General features: G+C 44.8%; 1 protein-coding gene across 2 annotated transcripts in view; it reads right to left on the reverse strand.

Moving 5' to 3' along the window:
* The window catches only part of LOC124711241 (TBC1 domain family member 4), a 485,094-nt gene that overhangs the window by 432,801 nt on the left and 38,052 nt on the right, over positions 1 to 14,241 (reverse strand). Inside the window, exon 1 of one of the 2 annotated variants that reach the window (XM_047241201.1) lies at positions 12,568 to 12,669. The exons of the other annotated variant lie outside the window; for it this stretch is intronic. Within the exon in view, the coding sequence (XP_047097157.1) occupies positions 12,568 to 12,663 (96 nt within the window). The 5' untranslated portion in view covers positions 12,664 to 12,669. Of the gene's footprint in view, positions 1 to 12,567; positions 12,670 to 14,241 lie in introns of those variants that run through there. 2 annotated transcript variants of the gene reach the window in all.

Raw genomic sequence — 14,241 nt, forward strand, 5'->3', positions numbered from 1 at the left:
TAACCGTCTTGGTGCCCACTACAAGTTTTCAACGCCTGTAAAGAGAATTTAGTTGCGCCCTGTATAATTTTGCACGAACATTCAGTAGTATACGTGGATACTGCCTGAAAAAAAAAGTGTTGCGAGTAGAGTTATTAGTAAAGAAGTAATAAATTAAAACGTCATATTGAGTACCATAGAGAAAGAAAAAAAAAGTCATATCTGATGCTGATGTTTTAGTTCATGAACAGCGAAAAAGTAGCACCTGATAAACTTTTGCATTATTTTCTGGGGGATTCCAGCGAGAGAAAGTTTCTGAGCTGCTTGAAATTATGTGTTAAGTTTTTTGCGAGTCACTAAGTGCTCTCACTCTGAAATATTGGATGAACTTAGCTTTGGTAATTTCGGCGTAGCGAGTTACGATGCTTCAATGATACACACAGTTTCTGACTCCAACACCTGACGTACTGTGTCAAGCCTTTAACGCCAGATTATAACTCTTAATAAGTAAATTAAGAGAGTAATTTTAATTTTAAAGTCGATCGATAATTATATTTGGTAGGTGGGAGATGAGTACTGGCGGAAGTAAAGCTGTGCGGTGGTTTCGTGAGAAGTGTTCGGATAGCTCAGTTGGTAGAGCACTTTCCCGCGAAAGGCAAAGGTCCCACGATTGAGTCCCGGTCCCGATCACAGTTTTAATCTGCCAGGAAGTTTCGGTTATATGAAATTCTGAAAATCAAATCTTTGTTGTCCTAGCAAGCTGTAAGGTAGGCAACCTGTCACTAGTACTGTGCATCTTCTTAGCTGTTTAGTGATACATGTCATTGAGAAAAATATATCATTACCTGCCGTTTGACAGCTATACTGCTAACCACTGGTAAGTGAACATGTTTGCTAAAGGTAACCACGTACTTTTACTGTGCTCCAAACATCTCACATTTTACAGACAACTTGACGAGGTCGTTTCGAGCGCGCGCGCACACACACACACACACACACACACACACACACACAAAACACACACACACACAGTTTTTTATTTTAATTCTGATTCCGGGTTATCCATTATTCACGCCGCTACGCTTCCCAAAACGCGTTGAAATGACCGCACGGAATTACATGATGGGAGCGGTAACGTTTGTTTATGTATGCAGCAGCCATTAACAGGGCGTGCGGAAGGAAGCCGGTGATGAATTTTCAGATGAAATTGTTCACACACCGCTTATTAAGGGCGACGATGAAAGCGCTGGGACGCAATTATGCCGCGCCAGTTCCGGAACCAATTAGCTTTTATCAGGCACCAGTGGGTGCTCACACACGCGGGAAACCAGCGCCCCACCGCTACGGGGGACCCCAGCTCGTTCGTCTGGAGGCGACCAAGTGGGCAGCATCTGCAGCCTCAGGCGCCGGCCTTAGCTGGGGACGGGGAAGTAATGGATCTCATAATGCAAACAAAGTTTTAAAATGTCTAGAGACGAAGCTCACTAGCTCTGCACTGATTATTATTCAGCTTGCATTTAACACGAATCTCTCAGTCAGTGCAACGCCCCAAGCCACTGGTAAAAAAAAGGTGGTTGGTTGATTTGGTGGAAGAGACCAAACAGCGAGGTCATCGGTCTCATAGCATTAGGTAAGGATGGGAAAGGGAAGTCAGCCGTGCCCTATCAAAGGAACCACCCCTGCAATTGCCTGAAGCGATTTAGGGAAATGACGGAAAACCTAAATCAGGATGGCCGGACGCGGAATTGAACCGTCTTCTTCCCGAATGCGAGTCCAGTGTGCTAACCACTGCGCCACCTCACTCGGTGACTACTGTGGATGAGAAGGGTAAGTGAACAAACCCACACAATTTCAGACTACGTCTAGATCTACTCTGCAAATCACACCTAAGTGATTGGCAGAGTCTTCATCGAACCACCTTCACAATAATTCTCTATTACAGCAATCTCCTAACAGCGCGTACCAAAGAATCGAACACCTACGCCTTTCCGTGCGAACTCTGATTTCCATTATTTTATTACGATGATCGTTTCTCCCTATGTAGGTCGGCGTCAACAAAGTATTTTCGCATTCGGAGGAGAAAGTTGGTGATTGAAATTTCGTGAGAAGATCCCGCCGCCAACGAAAAACGCCTTTGTTTTAATGAAGTCCACCACGAACCCTGTATGATGTCAGTGACACTCTGTCTCCCCTATTTCGCGATAATACAAAACATGCTTCTCTTCTTCGGACTTTCTCGATGTACTCCGTTAACCCTATCTGGTAAGGATCCCAGACCGCGCAACAGCATTCCAAAAGAGGACGGACAAGCGTAGTGATTGCAGTCTCTTCAGTACATCTGTTACATTTTTAAATGTTCTATCACTAAAACGCAGTCTTTGTCTTGCCTTTTCCACAACATTTCCTGTGTGTTATTTCCAAATTAACTTGTTCGTAATTGTAATTACTAGGTATTTAGGTGAATTTACGGCCTTCAGAGTCTGATATATCGTGTAACCGAAGTTTAACGGGTTCCTTTTAGCACTCACGTGGATGACCTCACACTTTTCATTATTTACGGTCAATTGACAATTTTCGTACCATTTTTTTGATCTTCTTATGAGTTTTCTAGACGATAAACGATAGCATCATTTGGAAACAACTGCTCCTAAATCGTTGATATTAAGTAAGGAACAGCAGACGGCCTATAACACTACCTCGGCGAACGCCAGAAATATGCGAAGTGGGCTGCTATCGAGTCGTACGGGGCAGTTCGTGTCAACGAATTGCACGCACGGATTCACGATTGCCGGTTCACAAACAGCGCCAACATGAAGCACCTATAATGTGAGTTACAAATATAGTGACATGCTCTATCCAATGATGAGTGTCCGTTTACTGCACGTCTTGGTATTTTTTCAACAGTCGTGTTCTGAAATCTGCAGGTATTTGAATCCTGCCTCTGGCATGGATGTATGTGATGTCCTTAGGTTAGTTAGGTTTAAGTAGTTCTAAGTCTAGGGGACTGATGACCTCAGATGTTAAGTCCCATAGTGCTTAGAGCCATTTGAACCATTTTTTGCAGATATTTGTGAATAACCCTGTAAATAGTGATCGACAGTTAAAAACCATTCATACGCATTCGTATGCATTCTAAGAAAAAAAATTATCCGAACAGAAAATCGGTGGATGACATGTCCATGAACACAAAAACAAATTATTACTGTTTCAGAAAGATTGGATGATTTGTCCAAGATAAAGAGTTTCACATATTGAGGAAGTCAGTAACGCGTTGGTCAACTTCTGTTATTCGGCTTGACATTGATTGACACAGTTGTTGGATGTGCGGCTGAGAAATACGGCGCCAAATTCTGTCCAATTGGCGCCTTGGATCGTCAAATTCTCTAGCTGGCTGGAGGGCCCTGCGCATAATGCTCCACGTGTTCTCAATTGGGACGAGATCCAGTGACCTTGCTGGCCAAGGTAGGATTGGCAAGCAAGAAGACAGGCAGTGGAAACTCCCTCAGTGTGCAGGCGGGCATTATCTTGCTGATATCTAACCCCAGGATGTGCAAGAAAACGGGGCGTAGAGTGTCGTCCACGTACCACTCTGCTGCAAGAGTGCTGCATATGACAACTAAAGGGGTGCTGCTGTAAACAACAATGGCACCCCAGACCGTCACTTCTGATTCTCGGGCGACAATCAGTTGATGTCCCACCGCTGGCCATGGCGTCTTCAGACACGTCCTCCTTGGTCAGCGGGGTTCATCACCAATGTAATGAGGTCCCAGCCGGAATATTACTGAACGAATTTGAAAATTTAAAATGGTGTCATTATGTACTTACTAGCCTTTCCCCATGGCTTTGCCCGCGTACCTGTTTGACACATACAGGGTGTCTATAATGAAGTTCCAGTTTGAAAACGCCGCAGAAAGAGAACCACTGCTCAGAACGAGGTCAAATTTGAACAGCATATTATTGACGCAGGGGGAAACGTCGGAAAGCACTCAAAAAAACTGACCAACAGATGGCGCTGTAAGCATAAGAATGTGCACAATAACAGACGCGCGGCACAGGGCTGTTCCTCATCTACGTGATTACTCTGCTATTCACGATAAAGTGCCTGGCGGAGGGTTCAATGAACCACCTTCAAGTTGTGTCTCTACCGTTCCTCTCTCGAACGGCGCGCGTGAAAAACGAGCACTCAAATTTTTCTGTAGGAGCACTGATTTCTCTTATTTTATCGTAGTGATCATTTCTCCCTATAAAGATGTGACCCAACAGAATGTTTTCGCAATCGGAGGAGAAAACTGGTGATTGAAATTTCACGAGAAGATCCCTTTGTTTTAATGATTGCCACTCCAATTCACGTATCATGTCTGTGGCACTACTTCCCCTGTTTCGCGATAATACAAAACGAGCTGCCCTTCTTTGTACTTTTACGATGTCATCCGACAGTCCCACATGATGCGGGTCCCACACGGCACAGCAATACTCCAGTACAGAGCGGACAAGCGTGGTGTAAGCAGTCTCTTTAGTAGATCTGTTGCACCTTCTAAGTGTTCTGCCAATGAATCGCAGTCTTTGGTTTGCTCCACCCACAATATTATCTATGTGATCGTTCCAGTTTATGTTATTGTAATTGTAATCCCTAAGTATTTAGTTGAATTTACAGCCTTCAGATTTGTATGACTTGCCACATAATCGAAATTTACCGGATTTCTTTTAGTACTCATGCGAACAACTTCACACTTCTCATTATTCAGGGTCAATTGCCACTTTTCGCAGCATACAGATATCTTATCTAAATCATTATGCAATTCGTTTTGGTCATCTGATGACTTTACGAAACGGTAAATGACAGCGTCATCTGCAAACAATCTAAGACAGTTAACGTCCGAGACACTCAACACGACTGTCTATACGAAGGTAAAGCTCTTTTCTTTGCGCCAGGAGCCCTGCAGAAGTTCCGGATACTCAAGGGTATGAAAAAAGGCATTGGTTCGATGTCTGCTAAGAGTCTGGAGAAAATAATTACAAAATGTGAAAAGACAGGTTCTTCTGAAGTACAGTGTAGCAGAGGAACGAAAGCAGTTGATACGGCGTCAGCTCAAGACGTGGCCACAGCGCTGTAGCGATGGTCTGCAAACAAGCGGTGCACGGGAAATTGCCTGAACGTTGGACATACCTGTGAGCATGGTGCATAAAATCCCAAGAAACACCCTGCATTGCTATCTATATAAGATCATCCATGATCAGGAGTTGTTACCTGCTGACCTGCCAGAAAGACAAACATTTGTTCTGCAATTTCTTGCTCTCATGGAAGTGAACAATCAATGGCCATGGAACATTCTGTGGACAGAAGAAGGCTAATTTTATCACCACGGACATTTCAACACGCAGAACTGCAGAATATGGACACGCACGTACGCACATCAACCGGTATTACTTCATTCTGCAGAGGTGCGTGTGTGGTGCCGGTTGGTGGCATCGTTTGTCGTAGGGCCGTATATTTCCGGGGAGGTGAGTCCTGCGGATCTTGTTACCTGTACCGTCACCCTATGAGTGTCTTTTGCGGACCAGCGTCATTCCGATACTTCAACAGCCTGTATGTGTGGGTAGGATCATTTTTATGCATCATGGCTCTGACCCACACATTACACAGGCAGTTAAGCGGCTGCTGCAGAGGAATTTCCGAAATGCTACAATTATCAGCCGTCAGTTCTCTACAGCCTCGCCGTCCGGATCACCTGATCTTAATCCGCCTGATTTCTGGCTGTGGGGCTGTGTGAAAGATGATGTGTTTAGTGTGCCAGTTACGAACGTAGCTGAATTCAAGGCACGCTTTGCGCACCGCATTCTGAACGTGACCCCCGCGAAACTCCGATCTGTTGTCGAACGAGCTTTTTGTTGATTTCAACTTGCGGCAGAAAACTGTGGACAGCGGATTGAACGTGTATTGCGGCAGTCTCACGAAAGTTAGAAACCGGTCCCATTTTGCTTTATATGCGGTTTTTAGCCCCAGGACAATTAAAAACCAATTTTTCCCGACAGATGTGGAACCACTTTCCTGTAGCGGATAGATTACCTGACAAACAGTGCCACATACTTTGACTGCTCAGCTTGTGTAATCATGCACATTGGCGAGTACTCATGGTGTACTGTGTAACTCTAACCACAGCCATCGTGTTGAGATTCTCCTGTCATTTGTAGTCGACCACATTTACATTAAGACGTTAACAGTGCCACATATTGGTAAAACTTACACTAATTCTTTTTATTCTACGACGTTTCCCCCAGCGTCATAATACGCTGTTCAAATTTGACGTCATTCTGACCAATGGTTTTCTTTCTACAGTATTTTGAAACTGGAACTTTAATTATGGACACCATGTATATTGCGCCCATCTCCTTCTCCCTCCCCCCTCTCTTTCTCCTGCCTCACAACGTTCTTTCGTTCATCTCATTCTCCCACTTCTATTTGTCGATCTTCTCCTCTCCCCTGCCTTTGCCATTATCGCCTCCCTCCCCCTCTGCCCATATCCTATCTCCTCCCCTCTCTCTGTTCATTTCTTCCACCTCCTTCTCTTATGTTCTTCTCCAAACTGTGTGTATCTCCACGTCCCCTCTCTCTCAGTACATCTCATTCTCTTCCCCCTCTCGCTACACCCCCTTTCCCTTCTCTCTGTTCATTTCCTCCACTCCCTTCTCTGTGTCCTGCACACTGTGTGGATCTCCCTCTCCTCACTCTCTCTGTGCCTCTCCCCCTTCCCACTCTGTCCATCTCGTCCTCTCCCCCCTCTCTCTTCATCCCCTCCTCTCCCTCTCTCAGTTCATACAGTTCATAATCTCCTCCCCCACTCTGTCCATCTCCTCCTCCCCCTTTTCTCTGTCCACGTCATCCTGGCCCCTCACTCACTATCCATCTCCTGCCCCCCCCCCCCTTCGCCCCAGTTGTCTCTGTTCAGCTGTGTCCATCCACAATTGTAGCCCCTGCAAGACATACTGATACTAGCTGCACAGCATGTTATCACACAAGGCAGCCTACTTGTCAGGGGTACAAAACACTTTCTTTGCCCTTATCCCTTCTCCTATGGAAGATAGCAGGTTACCTCTACCCCCCTCAATACTGATTCTCAAATAAGGAATGTGGCAAGCAGTATGTGCAAAAAATTTGGTTGAAATCAGTCCAGTGGTTTAGGAGGAGATGATGGACAGAGATGGATAATCCTACGTTAAAGGTTTAATACAGTAAGACAAGAACTCCAGTTAGATGTATGTCTATGGCTTGAGTCAGTGTATGTCACAGCTGTGCAAATTTCTCAGAATATATTCATCCATTATTTGAAACTGAGAGCACTTACTGACTTGTAATATAATTTACACATAATGCCAGACCTTTTTTAAACTTTTTCTGTCTTACATGCTTAACGTCAAATATTTAAGGCACTGACTCACTCATAATGTAATCAGTCGTATGAAGCTGCTTTGTACTTGGGAGTTCGATTCTTTTAAAACTCGGTAGTTCACTAGTTATGACGAACAGGGGATATTAAACATATACAAAGAAAGGCGGCACAAATGGTGACAAGTTTGAGCCACAGAGGAGCGTTACAGAAATCTTGAAAAGCCTTTATTTGTGAACTCTTAAGGATAACGACAAATTATCCCTTGAAAATCTACATACAAAATTTCAACAACCACTATTAATTGCAAAATGTAGAAACATTCTTTGTTCCCCCCGCATATCATGAAGGCAAAATTGAAGAGGTATTTAAGCCGTCTTTATTCCCGCGCTCCATACGTGATTGGAAATGGAAGCAATATTAGTATGTGATACCTAAGTACCCTCTGCCACGTAGGAGTAGATATGGCGGACGGTATAAAGAGCAAGACTCTGCAGGCAGGAGAAAGTCACACGCTCGGCGACCAGGAGTACCCCAGCCGCGCAGTGTGGTGACCAGCTAGAGCGCCTGGAGGGCGCCGCAGCAGAACTGCGTCTCTGGGCCACAGCAGCGGGAAGTGGCGCGGACGGACACTCCCCCACCTCGCGTCCAGCACAACCTGTTCCCTGCAGGCGCCGCGCCAGCCAGTCTGATGAGCGCTGCGATACGATACGTGGGAGAAGCCGCGTCGCCCCACACGAAAAACCTGTCTCGGAAGGACACAGGTTGGTGCAGGTTAAGACATCGCCGACCAGACGACATTCCCAGCGCCACAGCGTGTCCGGGTAACTCGATACGCCAGGCCTACTTGCTGGTCGTTTTAAATGCTGCACCAGAGGCTTCTGCACCTCTCTGCTCCTACAAATTATACTCCACAAATACAGCAGTCAGTGAAGTGTTATTAATGTGGCGTCTAGGAATTTTCGCGTACCCTGGCATGCGCTATTTTCAACAGCAGAAACCCAGCATATATCAGCTAGGAGCTAGCGACAGTTGCCGTTATTCGCCCATACAAACGACCAGCAGAAAATATACAGTCTGATTCCGTGACGATGTTACAGTCTCCCGCGATGATGGACAAGGATTGAAACACCCCCTTTTGAAAATTATAAATGACTGTGCTGGTAAACTTCTGCGTTATTTGATTTTCAAACAGCTGAGCAAACCTGAACGTACTCAGACATTTCTCTCTTTACTTATTCTGATCAACACTGACACGCAATACTTTTTTAGTGCAACGCAATCTGACTTTCAATACTCCCTACAAAAGAATGGCCCTGACTAACAATAACCTATACCTTTCATGAATCACTTGCCTCACAAAAATCTTCGTTACTGGAACTACTGCAATACAGCGAGCGCCAATACTGCCAGCTAAATAAAAGATTGTAACTACTGAAGGCACTAACTACTGATAGGCATACTTAGCAAATGAAAGATTTTGATAGAGAACAAACAATGTATTTACCTTAATAATGTTCAAAAGTCATCATATGTTCATGATATCCAGTATTACAAATTTACTCTTTCTGATGACACACGTCCATATCGTCCGCTCTCAAAATTCTGCCATCTCTCTCCCCACATCCACCACTGCTGGCGGCTCACCTCCACCTGCGCAACGTTACGCGCTGTTCACATCCAACTGCCCAACACTACAATAGCAAAGCCAGTGCGCTGATCAGAGGAGTAAATGTTGGTATAATACAGCACTGCTACGGTTTACCTGGCACACAACGTTTTAAGGTCTCTGAGGTTCTTCGCAGACGACACATTTATATCCTGAGTACAAGTTGCTACGCAACAGTTACGAAGTACAAATGACGTAGCCGACAGCTGATCCTCAACAAAAATAAATCTAATACATTTGAATAAGCGAAAATCATCCGCAACTGGTCGACTCGGCCCATGGCGATCAATAACTAAAATTAGTATGTTAGTCTAGGATTTTCAGTAAGCAGTGATTTAAGGTGAAACCCTACGTAACTCTTGTTATGGTGAGATGGAGATACCAGAAGGAAGTGTAGCTCACCCACTAAACAAGTCATATACAAACCGCTTGTTCGGCCAGTCCATGAGTGTTGTTGGTCGGTCTGCGACCCACATTAAGTTGTGTTAACAGAAGAGGTAGAGATGCGAAGAACAGCTGCAAGATTCGTCCCCGGCTTGATGAGGCATTGCGAAAGCATCACGGAAATGCTCCGGGAACTTGAGAGGGAAACTTTAGAATGAAAAGTGTAAAATCGTCCACGTAAGTACTAAAAAAATACTATCAAATTTCGGTTACACGATAAATCACACAAATTTAAAGGTTGTCGATTCAAATAAATACTTTGGGGGTTACAATGACGAACATCTTAAATTGGAATCATCGCACAGAAAATTTTGGGGAAGGCGAACCGAATTCTACGTTCTATTTATTGGCTGTCAATGAAACCATCCGTGACGAAATATGAATTGTGTCGCCAGTTATCGTCGGTGAAGGTAGGGTGATGGCTGTTACTGAAAACTGAGCTATTCCAAGATTTCTGCACGCCGAATATCGAAAACGTTGACCGACCAGAATAAAGGTGGCATGGAAAGCAATAGCATCCAGTCTGTTGCAGCGCTTTAAAATCGATGGTGATGGCAAGGAGTTTTCAAAGAAGAGCAGTTCGTTTCGTATTATCACGAAATAGGATAGAGTGTGTCACAGACATAATAAGCGAAATGGTATAGCATTAAATCAAAGGCGTTTCTCGTAGCGGCGAGATCTTTTCACGAAATTTAAAACAACTGTCACCAACGAATGCAAATTCTTTTTGTTGATTCCCTCCTACAAAGGGAGAAAGGATCGTCATAATAAAATAAAAGAAATCACAGCAAGCACGAAAAGACTTAGGTCTTCGTTCTTCCCACGTGCCCTTCCAGAGTCGAACGGTCGAGAAATAGTCTACAAGTGGTTCTATGACTCTTCGACAAAACAATGAAGTGTCATCCGCAGAATAGTCATGCAGATGTGGACGAAAGGCGCTGCGCGTCGTGAAAATCCTACTCTGGGTGTTTCCAGATCCCGGGGCCAACACTAGTGAAGAAACATACAGGTTTCTTCGACACACACTTCGCATAATGGCACCCACAGTTAAGTGACAGTAATTCAGACTTATAAGAGGCGTTTTTGTGAAACATTTTATTTCAAAAGCACACGTATCTAGTTATTGTCGCCTCCAATTCACTCCCCCCCCCCCCTTCCCCGCCACCCATCTATTGTTACAAACAAAACAGTGTGATGCGTGCCGCTTTGTATTTCACTGCTTCAACGACCGGGAATTTTGTTCCTTTTAATGCATATTTGAACTTGGGGAATAGGTAAAAGTCACAGGGTGATAGATGAGGCGAATAAGATGTGTGTTCTAAACTGCGATGCTGTACTTCACTGGAAATAGACAATGCAGAAAGAGTCGATGGGTTGTCTTGATGCGGAACCCACGATTTGCTCTTCCAAAATTCGGGGCTTTTTTTCTTATTTTGTCACGGGGCGGAGGAAGACTTATAAGGTAGTAATGTTGATTAATATTTTGATCAGCAGGAATCCAGTGAAGGTACATAACGGAAAAAGCAGTCATCATCACTTTAAATCTTAATTTGCTCATTCGAGATGTTTTCGCTCTCGGTGAAGTTGGGCCTTTCCAGTGCATGAAATGGTGCTTAGTTTCTGGATCGTAATTGAAAAACTAGGAATCGTCACATGCTACCACTCTTTCCAAGAAATTAGGATCGTTTTCAATAGTATTCAAAGTGTCAGTACCAAAATTTTCACAAGCTACTTTTTGTTCCATCATGAGAATTTTCGGCAATAGTACCACACACATTCTCAAGTTAAACTGGTTATGTACAATTTTCCTTAGCACTCTTTGTCAATTCCTACAGTTGCAGTAATCGATCAAACACTCAACCGATGGTCATATCGAATCAGATTACCTACTGTTTCCATCAGTAGAACGAAAAATCAGTCCAAAGTTGCAATTTTTTTAAAACTCTTTGTTCACTATACGATTAGTTTAGGACCGAAACCCATTTTCAGATCATCGCAACATAGTCGAAAGTGGCATTTCCGAAGATGTCAAAAATGTGCAATAAACAGTTACAACGTCTACAGTTGACACAGTTACCTGTATGCAGTGTAACTGTTTATTGCACATTTTTGACATCTTCGGAAATGCCACTTTCGACTATGTTGCGACGATTTGAAAATGGGACTCAGCCAGAAACTAGACATCGAGTGAATGAAGAATTAAAAAGAAAATTGTAACTTTGGCCCGGTTTTTCGTTCTGCTGATTAACAAAAAAATGGTTCAAATGGCTCTGAGCACTGTGGGACATCTGAGGTCATCAGTCCCCTAGAACTTAGAACTACTTAAACCTAAGTAACCTAAGGACAACACACACATCCATGCCCGAGGCAGGATTCGAACCTGCGACCGTAGCGGTCGGGCGGCTCCAGACTGTAGTGCCTAGAACTGCTCGGCCACCCCGGCCGGCTGCTGATTAACAGAAGTTGCTGATCCAAGACTACTCCAGCATGCTGAAGTTCGTACTTTTTCGATATTTTCATCCGTTTTTGATATTGAAGGGCGTCATGGGCGCGGGCCATCTTCAACATCTTGTCGGCCATCTTGGAAACGCTTGAACCACTCAATAACTCGCGTATGTGATGAAGTCTTCGCGATTCACTTCGTAAAAGATAGGTTTCAGTAGCAGTTTTTTTTTTTTTCAGGTTTCATGTGAAACTTCACGACAATTCGTTGCTCTACTATTACACTTATCATTTTTCCCCGAAACATAGCAACAACTGTTACATAAACGAAGGCCACGGCCACAGCGATTTTTCTACGAACGCCAGAGACGCCGCCTTCGAATCAGAAGGCTTCACGCTTCACAGCTACTGGTCGATTCATCTTTGGCGCACGCGTACTCACTCTGTGACAGCATCAATCTCGTTATTTTGTAGCCGCACAACGTATATAGGTGTAGCGACATCTTTCCTTCCCGTGTACTGTGCACACGCGCAGCAGGTAAGCAGGAAAAGTGTCCCCCCACCGTACGCCGGCAGTGAGTGACGCGCTTGGCAAGTTGGAGTCCCCAGCAGGGAGAGGGTAACACTGTTACCGGGGCGGGCACTCACCCAGACGAGGTCGGCGCGCGCCGCCAGCTTCCGGTTGCGCCCGGCGACCACGGGCCTGGAGTAGAGCAGGCCACACAGGGGGGTCCCGGAAGACATGGCTGGGGGGCGCGCTCGCTAGCTGGACACCCGCTGCGCCTGCCGCCTGCCGCCTGCACGCGCCGCAGTCTCTGACTGCCACTGACCACCGCGTACCCACTGACGTCAATCAGGCGCGCCCTCGCTAAATGGAGCCAAATGGGAGCGCGGGACGCGGACTGGGATCAAGTGCGGCCGGTCAGCTGGAGGCACGGCAGGCGCGCGGCGCGACTCAACTCAGAAGACGTGAGCGCAGCGACCACTGTGGGCGCCGAACTCACTGCAAGGAGCCACGCAGTGCAACAGCACTTTTGTTAACAATTTGAAGCAGCGAAGGCTTCCATCAGTCACTCACTGAACAGTCTGGCCTGGCAACGGCAGACAGCAAAACGAAAGCTGAAATTTTAAATTTAGTATCTGAGAATATTGATTTTATTGAATTTAATTGATGAAAGGAGAAAATATAAAAATGCAGTAAGTGAAGCAGGCAAAAAGGAATACAAACGTCTCAAAAATGAGATCGACAGGATGTGCAAAATGGCTAAGCAGGGATGGCTAGAGGACAAATGTAAGGATGTAGAGGCCTATCTCACTAGGGGTAAGATAGATACCGCCTACAGGAAAATTAAAGAGACCTTTGGAGATAAGAGAACGACTTGTATGAATATCAAGAGCTCAGATGGAAACCCACTTCCAAGCAAAGAAGGGAAAGCAGAAAGGTGGAAGGAGCATATAGAGGGTCTATACAAGGGCGATGTACTTGAGGACAATATTATGGAAATGGAACAGGATGTAGATGAAGATGAAATGGGAGATACGATACTGCGTGAAGAGTTTGACAGAGCACTGAAAGACCTGAGTCGAAACAAGGCCCCCGGAGTAGACAATATTCCATTGGAACTACTGACGGCCGTGGGAGAGCCAGTCCTGACAAAACTCTACCATCTGGTAGCAAGATGTATGAAACAGGCGAAATACCCTCAGACTTAAAGAAGAATATAATAATTCCAATCCCAAAGAAAGCAGGTGTTGACAGATGTGAAAATTACCGAACTATCAGTTTAATAAGTCACAGCTGCAAAATACTAACACGAATTCTTTACAGACGAATGGAAAAACTAGTAGAAGCCAACCTCGGGGAAGATCAGTTTGGATTCCGTAGAAACACTGGAACACGTGAGGCAATACTGACCTTACGACTTATCTTAGAAGAAAGATTAAGGAAAGGCAAACCTACGTTTCTAGCATTTGTAGACTTAGAGAAAGCTTTTGACAATGTTGACTGGAATACTCTCTTTCAAATTCTAAAGGTGGCAGGGGTAAAATACAGGGAGCGAAAGGCTATTTACAATTTGTACAGAAACCAGATGGCAGTTATAAGAATCGAGGGACATCAGAGGGAAGCAGTGGTTGGGAAGGGAGTAAGACAGGGTTGTAGCCTCTCCCCGATGTTGTTCAATCTGTATATTGAGCAAGCAGTAAAGGAAACAAAAGAAAAATTCGGAGTAGGTATTAAAATTCATGGAGAAGAAATAAAAACTTTGAGGTTCGCCGATGACATTGTAATTCTGTCAGAGACAGCAAAGGACTTGGAAGAGC

This window comes from Schistocerca piceifrons, chromosome 8 (assembly GCF_021461385.2).
Source record: "Schistocerca piceifrons isolate TAMUIC-IGC-003096 chromosome 8, iqSchPice1.1, whole genome shotgun sequence".
NCBI lineage: Eukaryota > Metazoa > Arthropoda > Insecta > Orthoptera > Acrididae > Schistocerca > Schistocerca piceifrons.